The 26,080-nt window shown below is 38.2% G+C and overlaps 1 protein-coding gene across 28 annotated transcripts in view; it reads left to right on the top strand.

The window, feature by feature from the left end:
* The window catches only part of SCAPER (S-phase cyclin A associated protein in the ER), a 568,707-nt gene that overhangs the window by 92,711 nt on the left and 449,916 nt on the right, over positions 1-26,080 (top strand). For 17 of the 28 annotated variants that reach the window (XM_077939992.1, XM_077939989.1, XM_077939985.1 and 14 more), the window contains 3 exons: positions 11,579-11,679; positions 15,897-16,013; positions 20,887-21,047. In XM_077939992.1, coding sequence (XP_077796118.1) covers positions 11,588-11,679; positions 15,897-16,013; positions 20,887-21,047 — 370 coding nt within the window. In that variant the 5' untranslated portion in view covers positions 11,579-11,587. Of the gene's footprint in view, positions 1-7,630; positions 7,812-11,578; positions 11,680-15,896; positions 16,055-16,227; positions 16,284-20,886; positions 21,048-26,080 lie in introns of those variants that run through there. The other 11 variants (XM_077940001.1, XM_077939995.1, XM_077939996.1 and 8 more) reach the window with 3 other exon arrangements.

The raw sequence follows: 26,080 nt of genomic DNA, 5'->3' as shown, positions 1-26,080 counted from the left end.
TAATTTAATTTATTTTTAAAAATTTTTTCTATTACACTTTAAGTTCTAGGGTACATGTGCACAACGTGCAGGTTTGTTACATGTGTATATATGTGCCATGTTGGGGTACTGTACCCATTAACTTGTCATTTACATTAGGTATATCTCCTAATGCTATCCTTCCCCCCGACCTCCACCCTATGATAGGCCCTGGTGTGGGATATTCCCCTTCCTGTGTCCAAGTGTTCTCATTGTTCAATTCCCACCTATGACTGAGAACATGCGGTGTTTGGTTTTCTGTTCTTGTGATAGTTTGCTGAGAATGATGGTTTCCACCTTCATCCGTGTCCCTACAAAGGACACAAACTCATCCTTTTTATGGCTGCATAGTATTCCATGGTGTATATGTGCCATATTTTCTTAATCCAGTCTATCATTGATGGACATTTAGGTTGATTCCAAGTCTTTGCTATTGTGAATATTGCCACAATAAACATATATGTGCATGTGTCTTTATAGCAGCATGATTTATAATCCTTTGGGTATATACCCATTAATGGGATCACTGGGTCAAATGCTATTTCTAGTTCTAGATCCTTGAGGAATCGCCACACTGTCGTCCACAATGGTTGAACTAGTTTACAGTCCCACCAACAGTGTAAAAGTGTTCCTATTTCTCCACATCCTCTCCAGCACCTGTTGTTTCCTGACTTTTTAATGATCGCCATTCTAACTGGTGTGAGATGGTATCTCATTGTGGTTTTGATGTGCATTTCTCTGATGGTCAGTGATGAGCATTTTTTCATGTGTCTGTTGGCTGCATAAATGTCTTCTTTTGAGAAGTGTCTGTTCATATCCTTCGCCCACTTTTTGATGGGGTTGTTTGTTTCTTTTCTTGTAAATTTGTTTGAGTTCTTTGTAGGTTCTGGGTATTAGCCCTTTGTCAGATAAGTAGATTGCAAAAATTTTCTCCCATTCTGTAGGTTGCCTCTTCACTCTGACGGTAGTTTATTTTGCTGTGCAGAAGCTCTTTAGTTTAATTAGATTTCATTTGTCAGTTTTGGCTTTTGTTGCCATTTCTTTTGGTGTTTTAGTCATGAAGTCCTTGCCGAATGGTATTGCCTAGGTTTTCTTCTAGGGTTTTTATGGTTTTAGGTCTAACATTTAAGTCTCTAATCCATCCTGAATTAATATTCGTATAAGGTGAAAGGAAGGGATCCAATTTCAGCTTTCTACATATGGCTAGCCAGTTTTCCCAGCACCATTTATTAAATAGGGAATCCTTTCCCCATTTCTTGTTTTTGTCAGATTTGTCAAAGATCAGATGTTATAGATGTGTGGTATTATTTCTTAGGGCTCTGTTCTGTTTCTTTGGTCTATATCTCTGTTTTGGTACCAGTACCATGCTGTTTTGGTTACTGTAGCCTTGTAGTATAGTTTGAAGTCAGGTAGCGTGATGCCTCCAGCTTTATTCTTTTTGATTAGGATAGTCTTGGCAATGCAGGCTCTTTTTTGGTTCCATATGGACTTTAAAGTAGTTTATTCCAATTCTGTGAAGAAAGTCATTGGTAGCTTAATGGGAATGGCATTAAATCTACAAATTACCTTGGGCAGTATGGCCATTTTCACGATATTGATTCTTTCTGTCCATAAGCATGGAACGTTCTTCCATTTGTTTGTGTCTTCTTTTATTTTGTTGAGTAGTGGTTTGTAGTTCTCCTTGAAGAGGTCCTTCACATCCCTTGTAAGTTGGATTCCTAGGTATTGTATTCTATCTGAAGCAATTGTGAATGGGAGTTCACTCATGATTTGGCTCTCTGTTTGTCTGTTATTGGTGTATAGGAATGCTTGTGATTTTTGCACATTGATTTTGTATCCTGAGACTTTGCTGAAGTTTCTTATCAGCTTAAGGAGATTTTGGGCTGAGATGATGGAGTTTTCTAAATATACAATCATGTCATCTGCAAACAGGGACAATTTGACTTCTTCTTTTCCTAACTGAATACCCTTTATTTCTTTCTCCTGCCTGATTGCCCTGGCCAGAACTTCCAACACTGTGTTGAATAGGAGCAGTGAGAGAGGGCATCCCTGTCTTGTGCCAGTTTTCAAAGGGAACGCTTCCAGTTTTTGCCCATTCAGTATGATCTTGGCTGTGGATTTGTCATAAATAGCTCTTATTGTTTTGAGATACGTTCCATCAGTACCGAATTTATTGAGAGTTTTTAGCATGAAGTGCTGTTGAATTTTGTCTAAGGCCCTTTCTGCATCTATTGAGATAATCATGTGGTTTTTATCTTTGGTTCTGTTTATATGCTGGATTATGTTTATTGATTTGCGAATGTTGAACCAGCCTTGCATCCCAGGGATGAAGCTGATTTGGGTGGATAAGGTTTTTGATGGGCTGCTGGATACAGTTTGCCAGTATTTTACTGAGGATTTTTGCATCGATGTTCATCAGGGATATTGGTTCAAAATTCTCTTTTTTTGTTGTGTCTCTGTCAGGCTTTGGTATCAGGATGATGCTGGCCTCATAAAATGAGTTAGGGAGGATTCCCTTTTTTTCTGTTGATTGGAATAGTTTCAGAAGGAATGGTACCAACTCCTCCTTGTACCTCTGATAGAATTCGGCTGTGAATCTGTCTGGTCCTGGACTTTTTTTGGTTGGTAGGCTATTAATTATTGCCTCAATTTCAGAGCCTGTTATTGGTCTATTCAGGGATTCAACTTCTTCCTTGTTTAGTCTTGGGAGAGTGTATGTGTCCATGAATTTATCCATTTCTTCTAGATTTTCTAGTTTATTTGCATAGAGGTGGTTATAGTATTCTCTGATGGTAGCTTGTATTTCTGTGTGGTCGGTGGTGATATCCCCTTTATCATTTTTTTATTGTGTCTATTTGATTCTTCTCTCTTTTCTTCTTTATTAGTCTTGCTAGCGGTCTATCAATTTTGTTGACATTCTAAAAAAACCAGCTCCTAGATTCATTGATTTTTTGAAGGGTTTTTTGTGTGTCTCACTCTCCTTCACTTCTGCTCTGATCTTAGTTATTTCTTGCCTTCTGCTAACTTTCGAATGTGTTTGCTCTTGCTTCTCTAGTTCTTTTAATTGTGATGTCAGGGTGCAGATTTTAGATCTTTCCAGTTTTCTCTTGTGGGCATTTAGTGGTATAAATTTCCCTTTACACACTGCTTTAAATGTGTCCCAGAGATTCTGGTATTTTGTGTCTTTGTTCTCATTGGTTTCAAAGAACATCTTTATTTCTGCCTTCATTTCATTATCTACCCGGTAGTCATTCAGGAGCAGGTTGTTCAGTTTCCATGTAGTTGAGTGGTTTTGAGTGAATTTCTTAATCCTGAGTTCTAGTTTGATTGCACTGAGGTCTAAGAAACAGTTTGTTATCATTTCTGTTCTTTTATGTTTGATGAGGAGTGCTTTACTTCCAACTATGTGGTCAGTTTTGGAATAAGTGTGATGTGGTGCTGAGAAGAATGTATATTTTGTTGATTTGGGGTGGAGAGTTCTGTAGATGTCTATTAGGTCTGCTTGGTGCAGAGCTGATTTCAATTCCTGGATATCCTTGTTAGCTTTCTGTCTTGTTGATCTGTTTAATATTGACAGTGGGGTGTTAAAGTCTCCCATTATTATTGAGTGGGAGTCTAAGTCTCTTTTTAAGTTTCTAAGGACTTGCTGTATGAATCTGGGTGCTCCTGTATTGGGTGCATATATATTTAGGATAGTTAGCTCTTCTTGTTGAATTGATCCCTTTACCATTATATAATGGCCTTCTTTGTCTCTTTTGATCTTTGATGGTTTAAAGTCTGTTTTATCAGAGACTAGTATTGCAACCCCTGCTTTTTTTTGTTCTCCATTTGCTTGGTAGATCTTCCTCCATCCCTTTATTTTGAGCCTATGTGTGTCTCTGCATGTCAAATGGGTCTCCTGAATACAGCAAACTGATGGGTCTTGACTCTTTATCCAGTTTGCCAGTCTGTGTCTTTTAATTGGAGCATTTAGTCCATTTACATTTAAGGTTAAGATTGTTATGTGTGAACTTGATCCTGCCATTATGATATTAACTGGTTATTTTGCTCGTTAGTTGATGCAGTTTCTTCCTAGCCTCGATGGTCTTTACATTTTGGCATGTTTTTGCAATGGCTGGTACCGGTTGTTCCTTTCCATGTTTAGTGCTTCCTTCAGGGTCTCTTGTAAGGCAGGCCTAGTGGTGACAAAATCTCTAAGCATTTGCTTATCTGTAAAGGATTTTATTTCTCCTTCACTAATGAAACTTAGTTTGGCTGGATATGAAATTCTGGGTTGAAAATTCTTTTCTTTAAGAATGTTGAATATTGGCCCCCACTCTCTTCTGGCTTGGAGAGTTTCTGCCGAGAGATCCGCTGTTAGTCTGATGGGCTTCCCTTTGTGGGTAACCCGACCTTTCTCTCTGGCTGCCCTTAAGATTTTTTCCTTCATTTCAACTTTGGTGAATCTGGCAATTATGTGTCTTGGAGTTGCTCTTCTCGAGGAGTATCTTTGTGGCGTTCTCTGTATTTCCTGAATTTGAATGTTGGCCTGCCCTACTAGGTTGGGGAAGTTCTCCTGGATGATATCCTGAAGAGTGTTTTCCAACTTGGTTCCATTTTCCCCCTCACTTTCAGGCACCCCAATCAGACGTAGATTTGGTCTTTTTACATAATCCCATACTTCTTGCAGGCTTTGTTCATTTCTTTTTCTTTTTTCTTTAGATTTCTCTTCTCGTTTTCTGTCATTCATTTGATCCTTAATCGCTGATACTCTTTCTTCCAGTTGATCGAGTCGGTTACTGAAGCTTGTGCATTTGTCACGTATTTCTCGTGTCATGGTTTTCACTTCTGTCAGTTCGTTTATGGCCTTCTCTGCATTAATTATTCTGGTTATCAATTCTTCCACTCTTTTTTCAAGATTTTTAGTTTCTTTGTGCTGGGTACATAATTCTTTCTTTAGCTCTGAGAAGTTTGGTGGACTGAAGCCTTCTTCTCTCATCTTGTCAAAGTCATTCTCCGTCCAGCTTTGATCCATGGCTGGCGATGTGCTGCGTTCCTTTGGAGGGGGAGATACGCTCTTAGTTTTTGAAATTCCAGCTTTTCTGCCCTGCTTTTTCCCCATCTTTGTGGTTTTATCTGCCTCTGATCTTTGATGCTGGTGATATACTGATGGGGTTTTGGTGTGTGTGTCCTTCCTGTTTGATAGTTTTCCTTCTAACAGTCAGGACCCTCAGCTGTAGGTCTGTTGGAGATTGCTTGAGGTCCACTCCAGACCCTGTTTGCCTGGGTATCAGCAGCAGAGTTGCAGAAGACAAAATATTGCTGAACAGCGAGTGCTGCTGTCTGATTCTTGCTTTGGAAGCTTCCTCTCAGGGGTATACCCCACCGTGTGAGATGTGAGGTGTTTGTCTGCACCTAGTCGGGGATGTCTCCCAGTTAGGCTACTCAGGGGTCAGGGACCCACTTGAGCAGGCAATCTGTCCGTTCTCAGATCTCAACCTCCGTGCTGGGAGATCCACTGCTCTCTTCAAAGCTGTTAGACAGCTGTCAGACTCTACCCAGAGGTGGAGTCTACAGCGATAGGCAGGCTTCCTTGAGCTGTGGTGGGCTCCACCAGTTCGAGCTTCCTGGTGGCTTTGTTTACCTACTTAAGCCTCAGCAATGGCGGGCGCCCCTCCCCCAGCCTCGCTGCTGCCTTGAGGTTAGATGGCAGACTGCTGTGCTAGCAGTGAGGGAGGCTCTGTGGGCGTGGGTCCCTCCCGGCCAGGTGTAGGATATAATCTCCTAGTGTGCCCGTTTGGTAAGACCCTTGGTAAAGCGCAGTATTGGGGTGGGAGTTACCCGATTTTCCAGGTGTTGTGTGTCTCAGTTACCCTGGCTAGGAAAAGGGATTCCCTTCCCCCTTGCACTTCCCAGGTGAGGCGATGCCTCGCCCTGCTTCAGCTCTCGTTGGTCTGGCTGCAGCAGCTGACCAGCACCGATTGTCTGGCACTCCCTAGTGAGCTGAACCCAGTACCTCAGTTGAAAATGCAGAAATCACCTGTTTTCTGTGTCGCTTGCGCTGGGAGCTGGAGACTGAAGCTGTTCCTATTCGGCCATCTTGCTCCGCCCCTCCATAAATATTTTTAATACTTTTATCTCTTATCTTTTATAATAGGATTATAATTTATATGCCCACCACTGTTATAGTCATAAAATGTTCTTTTATTCTTTATATATTTCGTTTTCCAGTGAATTTCTTACTTATGCTTTCATGTTGGTGTTTAGTTTCTTTTTATTTCAATGTGAACCTTTTTAGCTTTTCTCGTAAATCCGGTATAGTAGTGATTAACTCCCTCAGCTTTTTTTGGTCTTTGAAAGTCTTTATCACTAATTTATTTTTGAAGGACAGATTTTCTGGGTATAATTTTTTTGGTTGATACTTTCTTTTTTGTTCAGTACTTTGAATTTATCATTTCAGCCTTTATGGGTTGCAAAGTTTCTGCTAAAAATCTACTGATAGTGTTATGGGGGCCTCTGTGTGTGTAATAAGTAACTTTTGTTTTACTGCTTTCATAATTCTGTCTTTGCCTTTAACTTTTGACAATTTGATTATAATGTGTCTCAGTGTAGATATCTCTGGATTCATCTAGTTTGTTACTTGGGCTTTCTGGATTTTGATTTCTAGTTCCTCTCCCAGGTTTGGGAAGTTTTCAACCATCATTACTTTGAATAAGCCTTCTGTCACTTTCTCTTCTTTTCTAATTCCAATAATGCATATTTAGTTCTGCTTGATGCTGCTCTGTAAGTCCCTTTAGCTTTCTTTACTCTTTTTCATTTTTTCCTTTTGTTCCTCATCTTAAATGATTTCTGATGACCTGTCTTAGAGTTCCTGATTATTCTTCTGCTTAATCTAGTCTGCCGTTTAACCCTTGTATTAAAATTTTCAGTTGAATGTTATATTCTTCAGCTATATGATTTCTGTTTGGTACTTTTTGTATTTTCTGTCCCTTGGCAGAAATTTTTAGCTAGTTTTATGCATTACTCCTTCAGACCTTGATGAACTTCTTTATGACTGTTCTTTTGAGTTCTCTATGTGATAAGTCACATATTGGCAGTTAATTAGGATCAGTTTCTGGAGGTTTATCTTACTCTTTTATTTGGAACTTATATACCTGTTTCTTCATTTTCTTTGACGCTTAGTGTTTGTTTCTGTGCATTAGGTAAGGCAACTGCCTTTCCTAGTCTTGTCATACTGGCCTTGGGTAGGAGATGGATCTTACCTGTCAGTTCAGCTAGTTATTCTAGGTGCCTCTCAAACCTTTGTGCTGATCTAAACTGCAGTCTTTGTTCTTAGTGGCCCCCAGATTAGGGTATGCCAAGTCCTGTTAGTATCCTGAGACAAGCAAGTTAGAAATCCATCTCTCAAGATCCAGCTGGAAAAGTTGGGGGTATTAAATGTGTGTTCCAGTTTCTCGTTTCTCAGGGAGTAGCTAGGAGCTGGAGTTTTTCTCTCATTTTGTTTAAGCTGGGGAGAGGATCTGCAGTGATGCCATATTCTTGTTCAGACTGCACAGTCATTTGACCCATTGCTTTGTACTTTGTTGCTCCCAGGGGCCTGACAGATGCCTAATCTTTCTTCTCTTGGAGATAGGCAGGTTAACTGGAGACTTGGCTTTATCTCTGGAGCATGCCAGCAGGTGAAGTTGTGGATAGTCCCCACATGCATATTTGTGGTCCCAGAAGACTGCTAATTTCCTGCAGTTTCAGTTCCCAGATGGAGGCTAAGTAATGCCTGATCTACAGGTAGCAGCTGGAGAAGTCAGGACTTTAAGGTATGTAGTCAGTCTCCTTTAGGGAGAAACTGGGAGTCAGGAGTTTTTGCTTTTTAGCTCAGTGCTGACCTTGGGAGGCTGTCTGCTGGAACTCTACCTGTTTAAAAAGCAGCTCTTTGCTCTTTGTAGTTTAGGGAGATTCACAAATGCAGAGCCTCAACTCCCAGGGCTAGGTGATTTAGGAGCCAGTCCTTTGGGTGGGAGCTGTAAAAGTTGGGGCATGCCATGTACATGCAAACTCCTTCCAGGGAAAATCTGCAGACCTAGTTTTATTGCTGGAGCAAGGCTGGGGGTGGGTGTGGGGATGAAGGGGAGAAGGGGCAGGAGGTACCCATAAGCCCCTTGAGGCTTCTGGAGGTCTATTGTTTACCTGCTCCACTGGCTTCCAGATGCAGGCTAGTTATAAGCCCAAACCCTCAGGCTGCAGCTGGAAAAGTGTGCAGACAAACCCTTTCTGTGGAGAAACTGGGGGCTAGTAGTTTTGGCCCGTTTTCTCTTTCCTGTACCCAGGGAGGTAGCTGCTGGAAGTGCTCACACACCCGTTGAAAATCACCTCTTTATTCTCTGTGATCCCTGGAGACTCAGAATACTGAGTCCCTTCTGCTGTCAGCTAGGTGATTTGGGTATCTAAAATTCTCTGTTTGGATTCATGGAAGTTGGGATGCTATCTGTGAAGTTGGACCACATATAGTGGGAGAACTGGGATTCCTTTTGTACAATGAAAGTTTACACAAAAAGTATTAATTCTTAGAAAAACAATAAAAACGGACATAAGTAATTGAAAACCTATGTCACTTTGTAACTATTAACTGAGTTTATAATTAAAAATACCCATCCCCCAAATAATTCCCAACTTTAGTGATTTTTCCAGTGAATTCTTCTAAACACTGAAGTTAAAAATAATGTTAGTTAAGCAATATTTTTTACAAATACAGACATAAAAATTCTCAACAAAGTAATAGCAAACCAAATCTAGCAGTACATGAAAAGGTCTGTAACATCATGACCCAGTGGGATTTAGTCCAGGAAGGTAAGAGTGGGTTCAGCATATGAAAATCAATAAACATAATAGAATATATTAATAGAATGAATGGAAAAAGATCACAGATTATCTCGGTTGGTGGAGAAAAGGCATTTGACAAAAGCCAATACCATTTCACGATAAAAACATTCAATAGGGAAATTCCTTAATCTGATAAAGAGTATCTACGAAAAATCCACAGTTAATGTCATGGTTAATAGTGAAAGACTGAAAGCTTTCCCATCTAAGATCAGGAACAAGACAGTGATGTCTTGTCTTGCCACTTACACTCAATATTGTACTAAAGGTTCTAGGCAGGGCAATTAGACAAGAAAACATAATAGAAAACATCTAGATGGAAAGGAAGAAGTAAAACTGTACTTGCAGATGACATGATTCTATATATAAAGAACTCTAAAAGACACCTGCCCCCCAATTATTAGAGCTAATAAACAAGTTTAGCAAAATTACAGGATACAAGATGGACACTCAAAAATCAGTTGTATTTTTATACACTGGGAATAAACAATCCAAAAACGAAATTAAGAAAGCAGTTACATTAAAATAACATCAAAAACAATAAAATGTTTAGGCATAAATTTAACTAAAGTAGTACAAGATGTACACACAAACTATAAAATATAATTGAAAGAAACTATGAAAAATCATTGTAAGAAATAAGAGAAACCTAATTAAAGGAAAAGATATTCAAAATTCATGAACAGAAGACTTCATAGTGTTAAGGTGGCTGTATTTCCCAAAGTGATACCCAGATTCAATGCAATACCTATGAACATTCCAATTGCTCCCTTCCCCCTTTTTGGCAGAAATGAACAAGTGGATCTTAAATTCATATGGGGATGCAAGTATATAGGATAGCCAAAATAGTCTTGAAAAAGAACAAAGTTTGAGGACCTAGACCCCCTGAATTTAAAACTTAGTAAAAAACCACAATAATCAAATTCTGTGGTACTGGCAGTAGGATAGATATATGGATCAATGAAATAGATTTTAAATCCTTGGAATAAATTCATACATCTGTGTATGAATTTTATTTTTGACATGAGTGCCAGAACCATTTGATGGGGGAAAGAATAGTATTTTCAACAATGGTGCTAGGACACCTGGGTATCTGTATGCAACAAACGAATTTGGATTTTTACCTCACACTGTATACAAAAATTAACTGAATACAGTTTAAAGCCTAAATGTAAGAACTGAAAGTATAATACTCTTTGAAGAAAACATACACATCTTTGTGACCTCGGACTATGACACCCAAAGCCAGAGAAAAAATAAATTGAGCTTTATCAAAATTAAAAACTTTTGTGTGTCAAAAGATACTATCAAATGGAAAAATTACCCACATAATGGGACAAGATATTTGTCAACCATATGGTTGATGAAGGTCTAATATCTAGAATGTATAAAGAACTTTACAGCTCAACAATAAAAAGGACAAATAACTCAGTAAAAAAGGGCAAAGGATTTGAATAGACATTTCTTTTAAGATATACAAATGTCGTCTGGGTGCAGTGGCTCTCACACCTGTAATCCCAGCACTTTGGGAGGCTGAAGCAGGTGGATCACGAGGTCAGGAGATCGAGACCATCCTGGCTAACACAGTGAAACTCCATCTCTACTAAAAATACAAAAAATTAGCCAGGGGTGGTAGCACCTGTCTGTAATCCCAGCTACTTGGGAGGCTGAGGCAGGAGAATCGCTTGAACCTGGGAGGTGGAGGTTGCAGGGAGCCGAGATGCTGAGAGAGCACGCCTCTGCATTCCAGCCTGGGTGACAGAGCAAGACTCCGTCTCAAAAAAACAAACAAACAAACAAAAAAGGTAAACAAATGTCTAATGTACATGAAAAGCACAAAGTTATTAGTCATCAGAGAAATGCACATAACTCCCAATGATAGCACTTCACACTCATTTAGGATGACTAGAATAAAAAAGTCAGAAAGCAGCAAGTTTTGGCAAGGATGTGAAGAATATGGAACTCTCATAAATTGCTGCTGGGAATGTAAAATGATGCAGCAGCTGTGGAAAAAAGTTTGGTAGTTAAGAGTTATCATATGACTCAGCAAATCCACTTCTAGGTATATACTCAAGAGAATTGAAAACATGTTCACAGAAAAACCTGGATACAAATTTTTATAACAGCAGTTTTCATAATAAACAAAAAGTAGAAACAACCCAAATATTAACTGATAAATGAATAAACAGATATACTATATTCATGCAGTCATTCAGCCATAAAATACTGATATATGCTACCAGATGGTCGAACCTTGAAAAACATTGCCAATTTTTAATATTATTATTATTCTTTAAAGATGGCATCTTATTATCTTGCCCAGGCTGGTCTTGAACTCCTGGGCTTAAGCAATTCTCCTGCCTCAGCCTCTGGAGTGACTGGGACTGCAAGTGTGCAGCTGGATTTATATTTAGTGTACTTTTCTGTATATTAAAGTTCATAATAAAAAGGTTGAAAGGATGGCTATTGGGGGAGGTTTTGAGAAGGAACATGAATATCATTTCTTGGTCTTTAGACTTTCAACCTGTTATATTTCTTATTATCTTACCAAACAGAATGAAAAAAAAACGTATATCAGTAACTTATGCAGCTTTTTCATTGAACAGTATAATGTAAAAACTAATTCTTAAGTTCACTCTCTTTTTTTCTTCAAAGGTTTTAGTCTCAGAGTGGAATTTAATGTTTTTTTTTTGTTTGTTTCTTTTAGGAGGTGCTAATGATGCTGGATAACTATGTAAGAGATTTCAAAGCATTGATTGACTGGATTCAGCTTCAGGAAAAGCTAGAGAAGACAGATGCTCAAAGCAGGTAATGAGCTCTCTGGTCTCAATATTCCTATCATTCAGCAGTTTCAATAGCAATCATTGAAACTGACAATAAAGTTAACCTCATATTGACTTGAAACTTGTAAAAATCTAAAAGGTGCTGCATTTCTCATTCAATTAAATAACAAATGTTTATTGGATATTTATCAGTGGGTATTAATTGGGTATTATCACTTTATTCAGTACAGAGATTTGTTGAATGTGACACATTTACTACTCATGGAATCTATAGCCTGAGTGTGATAAAAATAGAACTTAGTGCAAAAGACTATTATGGTTCTTCAGAGAAGGACAAATGTATTTTGGTTTACAGATCAGGGAAGATTTCAGGAGGATCTCGAACTGTTTGAAGGATGGGATGGATTTTACCAGCTGGTTGGCCATTTCAGTGAAGGGAATACATTTAAACAGCTGTGTAAGTGTAGGGCATGTGCAAAGTCCAGGTAGTAAGGAAAGATACAGTATTTCTTCTTAATGTATTAGGCAATGAGGAAAATTGATGATTTTTGATTAGGGGAATAATACGAGATCAAAGCTCCTTTAGAAAGATTCATTTGGAATCACCACATAGTATCTGAGTGCTGTGTGCCAAGCTCTCTGACTTTGTGGTCAAGAGGACAGATGCAGTCCCTGCCCTCATGAAGTATGTAGTACGTGCTATGGCCTGAATGTGCCTTCCCAAAATTCATATGTTGAAATTTAATCACCAATGTGATAGTATTAAGAGGTGGGGGCTTTAGGAGGTAGTTAAGTCGGGAAGATGGAGCCCTCATGAATGGGATTAATGAATGGGATTAGTGACATATAAAAGAAGTGGGAGCTATTACGCCTCCACCATGTGAGGACACAGCTAAAAGATGATCTTTATAAGGAACAGAGTTCGTATCAGACATTGAATCTGCTGGCACCTTGATTTTGTACTTCCCAGCATCCAGAACTGTGAGAAATAAATTTCTTATTGTTGTTTATAAATTACCCAGTCATAAGGTATTTTGTTGTAGCAGCCTGGATGGACTAAGTGCATTTCTAATAGGAAAGACTGATGTTAAGTAAGTATAAATGTGCCAAGTGTCATCAAGAAGAAATACAGCTTTCTCTATGACTGTGAGAAAAAGTACCCTTAACCAGTTTGCTAAGTCCAGCCAGGAAGGCTTACCTGAGGAGGTGACATTTAAATTGGGACAGAATTATTAAGTAGGAGTTAGACAAAGAGAAAAGAGTAATTCGAGATAATGCTAACAGCATGTGTGATGTCTTTGAAGTGGAAGGGAGCACAGTGTAATCAAGGAATTTAGTAAGGCAGGAGTGAAAAGAACAAGGGGAGAGTAGCATGAGATGAACCTACAGAGCTAGGCTAGGACCACATTGTGTAGAGCTCTGTAGAAATAATAAGGGATTTAGATTTGACTTTGAGCCAATAAAGGGTTTTAAAGTAGGGAATTGACATATTAGAATTATGTTTTTAAAAGATCATTTTGGCTGCCATGTGGGAAGGTTGAGATACAGCAATGTAGTTTAGAGATAATGGCTACTCAGATTAAGGTAGTAACAGTAAGGAGTATTAGATACTCCAGAGATAGATAACCAGATGGACTTAGTATTATTTTGGTTATGTACAAAGGCAAAATAGCAGTTTAGTTTAGACATCTAAGTAATTCCTAAACTCTGGTAAACTTGCCAAGTCACATGGAGCTACAAGGCTGCTTTTTTTTTTCCCTCCTCCAGAGCGAATAGGCCTATCCTGCCTCTTTGCCTTAGATTTAATCTTGGTTCAATCTTAGTGGGTGAAACTATCCAGTAAAAAAGGCATCTTTTGTCTCATAGTAATGTGTCAGCCCTACAGTAGGCAGGCAGAACCAGTAGGGTAAAGGAATTCCAAGACAGAAATCCAGAAGGGCTGGATTCCCGGGAAACCAAATCTAGGGAAACTAAGATAGGTTGATCCTTTTAACATTTTTGTTTCTCACAGTAAAATTTTTGATAGTTTTTTAGTGCCTACTTCATCCACAGTCCCTGGGTGGGTCAGGCCTAAATGTCTTTGTTTTGTACTAAGCTATTTTACCCTTACCCTTGGTAATAGGTGATTGGATCTGGGGTTTCATTCTTTCACTGGGTTGAACCAAGCTAAGAGATCATCATGCTGATTTGGGACTTGTGGTTATATTGTCGCTTGTGACAACAAGCAGAGTAAAACAGGTTGGGGAAAAAAAAAGGGCATAGGTTTACAGAGAGAAACAGAAATGATGTGGCCTTTGAGAGTCTATACCGGCCCTAATCCTTGCGAGCCCTAATTGTAGTCTCCCCCAACTTTTGGATGTCTTTGACCTTGTACAGTTTATATCCTTACAATAAATCTTTATTTTCTTTTTCTTTTCATTTTTTAAATTTAACTTGATTGAGTTTGTTTATTGTATCCAAAGAAGGTCTATAATGTAATCAACAATGCATTAAAAAAATAGATTCTTTTTGTGCTTGCAAAATTCGATTACCTATTAGTGACTGTTTTGAGGATTGTATTGGGAAAGATACATAAGCCAAACCCAAGCTTAACAGAGTGGTTACCATTCCTCTCTTGGCACTGTGGTTCAAAAATATACCTGAGGCATCCTTTTTTTTTTTTCCTTGGAGACAGAGTCTTACTCTGTAACCCAGGCTGGAGTGCAGTGGTGCCATCTTGGCTCACTACAACCTCCACCTTCCACTTTTAAGGCTCAGCTTCCCAAGTAGCTGGGATTACAGGCACCCACCACCACACCCAGCTAATTTTTGTATTTTTAGTAGACACAGGGTTTCACCGTGTTGACTAGGCTGGGCTCGAACTCCTGACCTCAAGTGATCTGTCCTCCTTGGCCTCCCAGAGTTCTGGGATTACAGGAATGGGCCACCATGCCCGGCTGAAGCATCCCTTTTACTTTTGCCAGTTATCAGCACTTCTCTTCGTTGCCTCATGAGACAGCACCTGTATATGGAAAGCAGTCTTAAAATGCTCTGTAGATGGCATTATCCATCTTGCATTCTTCAAATCAAATCATGCATCCAAATTTATTTTGGCTAGCCTTGAGATTTAAATGTAAAAACTGTAGTTGTATATGTTTAAAGAAAAAATAGAGGTAAATATTTATATATTTGTTTTGCATATGAGGACTTTGTAAGACAAAGGCAGACATTACAAAGAAAAATATTGATACACTGATTAAATAGGAAGAAAACAAATGTTTCCAAATACAGAGGAAAAATTAAAGGCAAAATAGTTGTATCACCAATGCCAATGGATTTGTAGCCATAAGAGTTGTAGTAAACTATTTCAAATTAATCAGAAAACGGTGCCAATCCCAGTGGAAAAAATGAGGGAAAGATACCAACATGTGAATCCCAAATGAAGAAATTCAGATGACTGGTTAAAAAGTTCAGTTTCACTAGTAATGATAATAAACATATAATTTAGAAAACAAAGACAATGAAATACCATTTGCCAGTGAAATTTTTAAAAGCAGATATCAACAGTTGGCAAGATTGAAAGGAAATGGAGAGTAAGACACAGGGATACCCATGGGAGTTATGGGGATCTGATTGAGGGCATATTATGCATCCTGTAAGCCAGCTGGTTGTGGGGCCAATGAAGGAGGAGTAGACGTTAAGTTACATGTCTTAGCTTTCCCAGCAAAGAGCAGTGAAATCTTTCTTAGCTTTCCCAGCAAAGAGCAGTGAAATCCTACTCTCATGAGTGATTAAGAGGTGGAGGAAGGACATTTTATATTTTCCTACTCTTCATTTAACCCTTACCATATTCTTTCTTTTGATACGTGTTTCACAAACTCTCCAGGACATTAGAGACAAGTAGATTGAAGTAGTAGTATCATTGCCTTTTTAATATTTTTTTAGCTGGGCTTGTGGAAGCTTATAAATCATAAGTAATGTATCTCATATCCCTGTAACTCCATGACCTTTTTGAGGTAATTGGAGTAGTGTTGCTGTGCTGCAGTCGATAGAAAATCCTGAACCATTTATCAACTATGATTTCTCACTGGTAGTATGATAACTTTCTGGTAATCAATGCTCTAGGGGAAAATTTGCACATGTTCTGATTTTTTTTTGTTGTTGAAAAGTAGGATTAGTTTTTCACCCAGTAACAACTAAGAGAAAAGATTGTTTCTCCCTTTTCTCTGTTAATTTAATCTGGTTTATATATTGAATTGGCAGACCAACATCATTGGCATGGGAAGTAAAGAAGATGTCTCCGGGACGCCATGTGATTCCAAGTCCATCAACAGATAGAATAAATGTAACATCAAATGCTCGACGAAGCTTAAATTTTGGGTGAGATGAACGAAGAAAAAACTACTAAGACTTGCATTACAGTAAATTATTTTCTTAGTTATAGTATTATGATTCTGATATTCTATTATAAAAATATCCATGTATATGTTACGCAGAATACTGTATACAGGTTCTGACACTTAGGAGGGGAACACTGTGTGTTGGTTAGCAATCCCAGGGGAGGATTCTAAACATCTCATCAATTTCTGCTAAGGTTCCTAGAGCTGATGGAAGATTTTGCATAAGCCCAGTTGCCAGAGGAGGAGTTTGGTGAGTCATATGCTGACTTGCACAAGTCAGGTAAAGCAACGTTGTTACTCATAGATAGGCAGCAAGAATCAACAGAAACCTAGGATCCATGGCAAGATAGTCCCCCGGGACTCAGGAAAGCTAACTAGGGGAATGGAGTTTCATTTGTATGAGCTCCATTTATTACCACAGCCAAAAGACCCCAAAAGCACCCTGCTCTGGATTTTATACACCGATGTCACTTAGGTTACTGAGTGCAAGGGTTGCAGGATGTCCTCTTCTACGGGGATAAGGACAAAGCCTGAGCTGTTGTGGTCAGTTCCTTCTTATTTCAAGATGTTGCATTCTTGGTACATTTTTTCTGAAAATTGCAAGCCAGAGAGGGAAGAGCTGGGTTTACCAAGGGACCTGTCTTCCTGCATTGTGGATATGTTTGAAATTGTCTAAATAAAAAGTAAAAACACCTGTAATCCCAGCACTTTGGGAAGCCCAGGTGGGAGGATCACTTGAGGTCAGGAGTTCAAGACCAGCCTGGCAAAAATGGCGAAACCCCATCTCTACTAAAAATACAAAAATTAGGCGGTGTCATGGTACGTGCCTGTAATCCCAGCTGCTTGGGGGCAGGGGGGGTGGAGGTTGAAGTGAGCCAAGATCATGCCACTGCACTCCAGCCTGGGCAACAGAGTGAGACTCTGTCTCAAAAAAAAAAAAAAAAAAAAAAAAAAAATCCAGGAGATTATAGTTTAGCTTTTAGGACATGTAATATATTCAATCATAAATAGTAATCCAAAGATTAAAACTCACATATTTCATGCCAAATATTTTATAACATGAATTAACAATTTCCTTTGCAATAGATCTATATATTAATATATGTCATACAGTGTGTTATTGTCATACAAATTACATTATTTATATATTACAAGCTCAACACAGTTTAAAAATTACTGTTTTATGCCGTTATCTCTTTAATCAGATAGGAGAAGAAAAGAGTTACAAAGAAAAACTACATTTATATTGTCTTTTGTGGTTACCTGTATGGTTTTCTTTTCTAGTCCTTTACTGGAGTCTTCATTTCTTCGTATGAATTCGAGTTACTATCTATTGTCCTTTTGTTTGAGCCTGGACTCGCTTTAGTATTTCTTGTTGGGTAGGTCTGTTAGTAACAGATTTTCTCAGTGTCTGTCTTAATTTATCTTTCAGTTTTTGAAGGGTAGTTTTGTAGTATGTAGAATTCTTGGTTAACAATCCTTTCTTTCAGCACTTTATGTTTCCTTACTGCCTTCTGGCTGCTATAGTTTCTTATGAGAAATCAGCTGTTATTGAGAATCCTTGAATGTGATCCATCACTTCTCTCTTGATTCTTTCAAGATTGTCTGTCTTTGGCTTTTGATCTTCTGACTATGATATATCTAAGTGTGGCTTTCTGAGATTATCATATTTGGAGTGTGTTGAGTCTCTTGGATATGTATTTAATGTTTTCAATCAAATTTGGGGAGTTTTTTTTCATTATTCCTTTAAATGTTTTTTTTCCTGCCCCTTTCTCTCTCTTCTCTCCTTTGAAAATTCCACTGTACACTTGTTTGTACTCTTGATGCTATCCCATTAGGTCTTTGAGGATCTGTTCCTTTTTCTTTTTCTTCTTCTTTGTTTTTTTTTTTTTTTTTTTTGTTTTTTTTTTTTTTTTGGAGATGTAGTCTCACTGTGTTGCCCAGGCTGGAGTAGAGTGACATGATCTCGGCTCACTGAAACGTTCACTTCCTGGGTTCAAACGATTCTCGTGCCTCAGCCTCCTGAGTAGCGGGAATTATAGGCGCGTGCCACCATGCCCAGCTAATTTTTGTATTTTTAGTAGAGACAGGGTTTTGCCATGTTGGCTAGGCTGGTCTCGAATTCCTGGCCTCGAGTGATCCATCCTTCTTGGGCTCCCAACGTGGTGGGATTACAGGTACAAGCTACTGCGCCTGGCCACTTTGATGTTCTTTAAATGTAGTTAATAGTTGATTTAAAGTCTTTGTGTAGGAAGTCCAGTGTCTGGGCTTCCTGTTGCTGCTCTTCTTGTGAATGGGCCATACTTTCCTGTTTATTGGCACATCTTCTGATTTTTTTTTTTTTTTTGGTTGAAAAGTAAGCATTTTAAATGATAAAATGTGACAGCTTTGGAGATCAGATAGCTACCCTCTCCAGGATTGTAACTGTGACTGTTGTCATTACTGTTAGTTTAGTGCTACACTTAACTCATTCTGTGACGTCTGTACACTTTGTTTCATGGGTACATACAGTATGAGTATATGTTGATGTATGTTGTATGCAACTATTCAGCAGTATGTTTTGTCAGCATCAACTAATGATTTGACAGAAGTTTCCTTAAATACCTTGAGCCAATAAATCTCTTAGTTCTCACCTAGTTCTGTGTGTCTGTTGGGACATACTTTGAATGCTCTGGCAGTTTATAACTCTGCCTTTGCTTGTCAGTTCCTCCTTTCTTAGATTCTCAAGGCCAGTCATAGGTGAGAGATTAGGGTCCTCTCAAGTATTTCGTAGGTATGCACACAACCTGCATATGTGTGTGGCCTTCTTGATTTTCAGGAATTTGCTAGAACTTCTCAAAGTCCCCCATGGATGTCTCATTCTTGAGCTTTTCCTTTTAAGTTTTTTGGTCAGCTCTTTGTTTGCCTCAAATGGTATTTCAACCTCTAGTAGTTGTATTATTTTAAACAATTGTCACATTTGTTTTGCACAAACAAAAAAATTGTTTTTAAGACTAAGTTGTTTTGGACTCTACTTCTTTAGAGTGAATGTTAACATCTGATGTTTAATGGAAGGGTTGGTAAGTAGTTTGCTTGATGTTTTCTTTTCTCTGTTAAAACTGACATTTTCTTTTCTCTGTTAAAACCTGACCTTTCTTGACTGCTTTTTGTCTCCTAACTTCATGTCACAGTTAATAGCTTTCACCTCTTGTACTGCTCAACCTTGGATACAGTTTTATTGTTTTTGCAGTGTCTTACACTTTTTCTTTTAATGTCTATTTTTTTGTACTTACACTAGGACCTTCCTTGAGGCAAGATTACTGCTGTATCTCTCTATTCTAAGTGCCTAGCACTGTATGGCACTTGGTAAAAGCTGATGAAGTGTTTATTTAATAGAATCTAATTTTTGCTTTCAAGTTCCTTTGTTATTAGATAGTATTGCCTTTAAAGGTTGATGGGCTTTGGGACCATTTAATAGTTGAACCAAAGTGGAGTAGGGAAAAGATATGCAAATGAAAACAAATATTTATATATTCAAGCACCATTTTAAGGATACTTGCCCTGTAATGCATTTCATTGGTGTGTGGTTCAGAGTACTGTATAGTGTATGGTTTATTTTAACCCTCAAAGCCTTTAATTCATGTGTGGTAAAAGTTCTTATATTGATCTCCACGTAGCTGTGTCATTGGGTTAATTCAGTCTTCATTATCATTATAGAACACACTGTGTCTTTCAGCTTGAGGAACAATTTTGGCTCATAGGCTACATTTTGTACATCTACTCACTTCTGCTCCTGCTGGTTGAGTTATATATTTACTTCAAATGTGTTGTTAGTTACCAAACTTGGCTTATGTGAATTGTTTTCATTATTTTAACTCATAATTTAAATATTAAGTAGACCATTAAAATATGAGTGTAAAAAGAGTCATCGTTGTTGTGAAAACTAAGATAAATTTTTGGAAACTTTGATAAAGGGAACTGCTAAAGTTGCTGTCAAATAAGGAGTAGACAGGACAACTATACAAATTTGGGGAAAATATTATTAAGGTTAAGGAGAATTGTGCATTAAATTATGTAATAGACATCACTGAATTTTCACACCACTTTAAAGGAACCAAATTTAGATGTTGTCAGTGAGGCATCATCAGGCTTGTGGATCATGTAAGAAATGTACACAAAGAAAAAGCCTATTTTAGTAGTGTCTTTATCAAGATTGACAAATTAATGCATATTTATATCTTTTTCTTTTTTTTTTTTGGAGTTTCACTCTGTCTCCCAGGCTGGAGTGCAGTGGCATAATCTTGGCTCACTACAACCTCCGCCTCCTGGGCTCAAGCAATTCTCATGCCTCAGTCTCTTGAGTAGCTGGGGTTACAGGTGCACACCACCGCGCCCAGCTAATTTTTGTATTTTTAATAGAGACAGGATTTCACCATGTTGGCCAGGCTAGTTTTGAACTCTTGGCCTCAAGTGATCCACCTGCCTTGGCCTTCCAGGGTGCTGGGACTACAGGCGTGAGCCACTGCGCTTGGCCAATATTTGTATTATTAAAACATGTAAGTGAAAATAAAAACTTTAAGGTATCGATGCATAATTTTTTAAAAGCTTCCTCATTTAAGTGAATTTTTCTTTTAAACAACGAGGGCTTTTATCCTTATTCTTTTCTGTTTATTCCCATATGTTATACTATATAAAATTAATGAAGTATTAGATCAAGATAAATGTATAAATATAGTTACCTTAAATTGCCATGGCAGATTATTATTCTATAAATGTGGATATTCATATGCATAATTTAAATTTTAAATACATTTAGCATTCAGAAGTTTTTCTTTTATATTTAATTTATTAAATGTGTTTACTTTTCTCCATAGAGGTTCAACTGGCACAGTGCCAGCTCCTCGTCTGGCTCCCACAGGTGTCAGTTGGGCTGACAAGGTAAAGGCTCATCATACAGGCTCTACTGCTTCTTCAGACATAACACCCGCCCAGTCTTGCCCACCAATGACAGTGCAGAAGGCCTCACGCAAAAATGGCAAGTGACTTTGAATTAGCCATTTTGTGTAGCAAATAGGTGAATATATATATTTATTTTGTTTAAAATTGGTCCTATTTATCTTTTTATACAACATATGTGATATTAATTTACCATAATTAAAACATAAAATTATCTTAAAAGCTGAGCAAAACTACTTTTCAGCACTGTAGATAGCTTATGGAGATTATTCTAGTTTCAGGTTTGCCATGTGTAAACTTTAAGGAGAATGAGGTCTTTTGTTTATTCCTTATAAGATCCTTTAGCATTCTTTTGACTTCAGGTAGGAATAACAAAGGGTAGTTTAGTCTAGGCAGAGTTCACTTTTAAATAGCATATTTACTACTTCAGCTGTTTAATACTTGATTGCTATTTTGTACTGCAAAATAATATTCTGTGTTTATCTTTGCTCACACATCCATTTTCTATACCATCAGAATAATTAAGGAAAACAAATAATTAGAAGAGGGATTATTATGAGGGCCTACCTGGAACAATTTTATCCCATAATAATATTTATTTATTTATTTATTTATTTATTTTTTATTATTATACTTTAAGTTCTAGGGTACATGTGCACAACATGCAGGTTTGTTACATATGTATACATGTGCCATATTGGTGTGCTGCACCCATTACTCGTCATTTACATTAGGTATATCTCCTAATGTTATCCCTCCCCCATCCCCCCTCCCCACAATAGGCCCTAGTGTGTGATGTTCCCCTTCCTGTGTCCAAGTGATCTCATTGTTCAATTCCCACCTATGAGTGAGAACATGCGGTGTTTGGTCTTCTGTTCTTGCGATAGTTTGCTGAGAATGATGGTTTCCAGCTGCATCCATGTCCCTACAAAGGACACGAACTCATCCTTTTTTATGGCTGCATGGTATTCCATGGTGTATATGTGCCACATTTTCTCAATCCAGTCTGTCACTGATGGACATTTGGGTTGATTCCAAGTTCCTGCCACTGTGAATAGTGCCGCAATAAACATATGTGTGCTTGTGTCTTTATAGCAGCGTGATTTGTAATCCTTTGGGTATATACCCAGTAATGGGATCACTGGGTCAAATGCTATTTCTAGTTCTAGATCCTTGAGGAATCGCCACACTGTCTTCCACAATGGTTGAACTAGTTTACAGTCCCACAACAGTGTAAAAGTGTTCTTATTTCTCCACACCCTCTCCAGCACTTGTTGTTTCCTGACTTTTTAATGATCACCATTCTAACTGGTGTGAGATGGTATCTCATTGTGGTTTTGATTTGCATTTCTCTGATGGTGAGTGATGATGAGCATTTTTTCATGTGTCTGTTGGCTGTATGAATGTCTTCTTTTGAGAAGTGTCCATTCATATCCTTTGCCCACTTTTTGATGGAGTTGTTTTTTTCTTGTAAATTTGTCTGAGTTCTTCATAGGTTCTGGATATTAGCCCTTTGTCAGATGAGTAGATTATAAAATATCTCATAATAATTATATAGATGTTTTATGTAAATATCTTTTGAAGTCCCGAGTGGATTTTTATACATCCATAGAGGCTGGGATTTTAGAATGATAATAGGTAATAATGAGTTTTGTTTCATGAATTCAGGAGAACTTCAGACACTGCTTTCTGTTTTCTTCAGTAGAAGATGCCATTGGAGCCTTTTGGTTCAGAAAGAAATGTTTTATTGCACATAACAAAAGACATTGCTGTCTCTGTGTTACGGATGTGTTTTGTGTGTTTTCATTTTTTTCTCAGGAAGTTGTGTTGGCTTACTTCAATATATTGCCCCTCTTCATACTGACTTAGTAGTAGATAATTGACTGTAGGCAAGAGTTCTCTTAGGAAAGTGTAGGAAAATATACAATCATAAAACTCAGTTTCTGGATCTTGAAAGATTCTAAGAGAAATGTGTTGTACAAATCAAAATTGCAAAAAGCTTAAAGGAATCATGATATTAATACATATCACCGTTTTGTTTAAAGCAGTCCACTTCAGATTATTCATGAGTAACTCACGTAGTTGAGATGAAATAATAGATCTTGATTATATCTGTACTAAAGATAACTCTTATTAATGTATTGGGAAATTTTGTTTTAGATCAATTTTGTCTTCTGTTTTGGGGTTTCAGTGCAGTGTTACACACAGCGAGTTATGCCATTCTGTGGGAAAAGCAACCTATTTTTCCTCTGCTCTCATGGCACAGCATTCAACACAGAAGACTTCTGTGACCTCTGATCACCATGAAGTATGTGGGAATTTCTCCCCACCAACAACCAATCAGTCAGTTCTGCAGCAGACACCAGCTGGTTGTCCTCGAATTCAATTTAATTTTGACACTGTCAAGCTGTAGATAGTGTCAAGTCCCACAGGTTGAGGGCTCAACACCACAAGACTGCCTCCCACTTTTGATACCAATAACAAGCCCCAGATTATTTTCCCTGTGCTCTGACCAGCTAGCTATAAATCAGGATTCCAACTACCTACTTCTTGGATTTGATTGATTTGCTAGAGTGGCTCACAGAAGTCAGGGAAACACATTTACCAGTTTATTATAAAAGATATTACTAAGGATACAGATGAAGAGATGCATAGGGCAAGCTAAATGGAAAGGGAAGAAGAGCTTCCATGCCTTCTCCAGGCACACAACCCTCTAGGAACCTTCAGGTGTTCAGCTATCCAAACATTCCCTGACCCTGTTTTTAAAAAAGTTTTTTTATAAAACTTCATTATCTAGGCATGATTGATTAAACCATTGGCAAGCAACCTAAACTTCAGCTCTTTTCCTTTCTCCCTCCCTGAAGGCTGAGGAGTTTGGGGCTGAAAGTCTCAGTGTTCTGATACTGCCTTATTTTTTCCAGTGACCAGCTCCCATCCTGAAGCCACATAAGGGCTGCCAGCCAGTAGTCAACTCATTAGCATACAAAAAGACACATCACTTTGGGACTTCCAAAGGTTTTAGGAGTTGCATGCCAGGAGACTGAGATGAAGACCAAATATATATTTTGCGATATCACAGGTGTACACTTCAAGTAATGTATAATAACAGTAGCTATAGAACTGAAGTTTGTAATTTTTGTGTTATAAAAAATAATTCTAGTTAAAGATGATAGAGTGACCACTTGCATTTAATGTTCTCTTCCCCAAACCCAGCTAAAGTAGTATAAAATGATTTAGAAATTGGACTTAAGGAAAAAGAGACAGGAGAAGAGACAATATGAACAAGTTTTTGGAAGTTAGTAAGGAGAAAGATAGTGGGAACTGGCAAACATACTGAGTGAGCTAGCTGAATCCTGTGCTAGAAAGAGGAGGCGCAACTGAATATTCCTAATATCTATTTCTATGTAGCAATCCCAAAACTTAGCTACTTAAAACAGTTACCATTTTATTTCCACATAATTGTTTGAGTCAGAAATCTGAGCAGTGCTCAGTGGAGTGGCTCTTTTCTTCTCCACATGGTGTCAGCTATGACAGTTGAGCTGAAACTAAAGTACACAACATGATATCATCACATGATTGAAGTCTTGATACTGGCTTTGTCTAAGAAACCCAAGTTCTTCTTAAAGCCTCTTTCTCTTTACATGGTCTCTCATTATTCAGTGATCTCTCTTGGGCTTCTTTAAATGTCATCTGGCTTCCAACAAGGAGGAATGAAAGCTACAAGGCTTGTAAGTCCTCAGTTGGGAAGTTATAGGACATCACTTATCATATTCAGTTGAACGTATGAAGTCACAGGGCCAACCAGAGATTCAAGGGGAGAGTGAACAGTCTCCACCACTCGACAGTAGGAGTGGCATGTAAGCACTGGGATGGGAGAAATTGATGGCATCCATCTTTGTAAACAACCTGTCAGAGCCCACAATCTAACTTTAGATTGCCAGAGTCTCCCAAGACTGCCAATGACTCACTCAATTATAGTATCAGCCTTGAAGACCTATATCTCATGATCTATATCAGATTTGAAAGTATTCCTTGAGTGTGAATTTTCTTAATCTGGAAGCTTGAAAGTTCAATGGGAGAAGAGGGTTGGAGGAAGAAGCGAGGATGAAAGGCCTCAGTATTACCTTTATATCTGAATTTCCTGTGGGTGTACTTTAAAATCTTTTTTTTTTTGGAGTTTTACAATTATTTGACCTTTTTTTTTTAAAGCATCACTCACAATCTTAACACTGTGTATTAAAGATTATAGAGCCTCCAGCTAAAATGATTTTTTTTTTTTTTTGGTCTGGCAAGATGATAGAGAACAAGCAGATCACCCAAGTCCCTTCCCAAAGGAGAGTGTGATCTGCTTATTCACTGTCATGTTGTGAGACAAAAAAACCCCAATCATTTGTTCTCCATCTCCCTTTGGGAGGACTTGGGTGACCTTTGGTTTGGTGTGAGATTTTATTAAGTTTGATGCGTTTGATGTGTTTTAATTTGTCCTTATTTCTTTTGGGGTCTCAAATGAAAACCTAGGGTGTTTGCCAAGACCACTGCATTCCTGAATTAAAATTTTTTCCTCAGCACTGTACAGTTGCTACAATATCACCTTAGCTCATTAGCTTCCCACCTGCTGCTTTCTGCTTGGTTTCTTGGAGTCTTGCCCTGTATATGCAAAGTTTTTTTAGCAGTTGTCAGACTTCTTAAGGAGAGATTAAATGAAGATTTTTTTGATTCAGTACCCTGCAGTACTTTCCCACCCCCTCTAAGATTTTTTCCCCTGAAGTTCCAGTTGCTTTAGATTCTCTGAATTCTAATACCTGTTTCAGTTGGTTGGGAATGCTGGTTTCTGCCAGGACTCACTTCCCTTGCTACCCTGAATTCCAGGTGTTTTAGGAGAAAATACTATGGTGAATGTGGATCTGATCTCGTTGTCCTCCTCTCTTCTCAGGAATTGTACTTCCTTTAAACTTGCCACATTGGCTGCTTTTCAATGCTGTTTAATTTTTTATAGTTGTTTTTGGCAGGAAGAGGTCAAATATATTTATAGTTGTTTTTGGCAGGAAAACACAAGGTCCTTTGCCATGGCTATAACTCTTAAGTCCAAATATATAATCAAGCACATCTGGA

Source organism: Macaca mulatta, chromosome 7, assembly GCF_049350105.2.
Source record: "Macaca mulatta isolate MMU2019108-1 chromosome 7, T2T-MMU8v2.0, whole genome shotgun sequence".
In the NCBI taxonomy this organism is placed as follows: domain Eukaryota; kingdom Metazoa; phylum Chordata; class Mammalia; order Primates; family Cercopithecidae; genus Macaca; species Macaca mulatta.
This window is presented reverse-complemented; position numbering and strand designations above follow the sequence as displayed.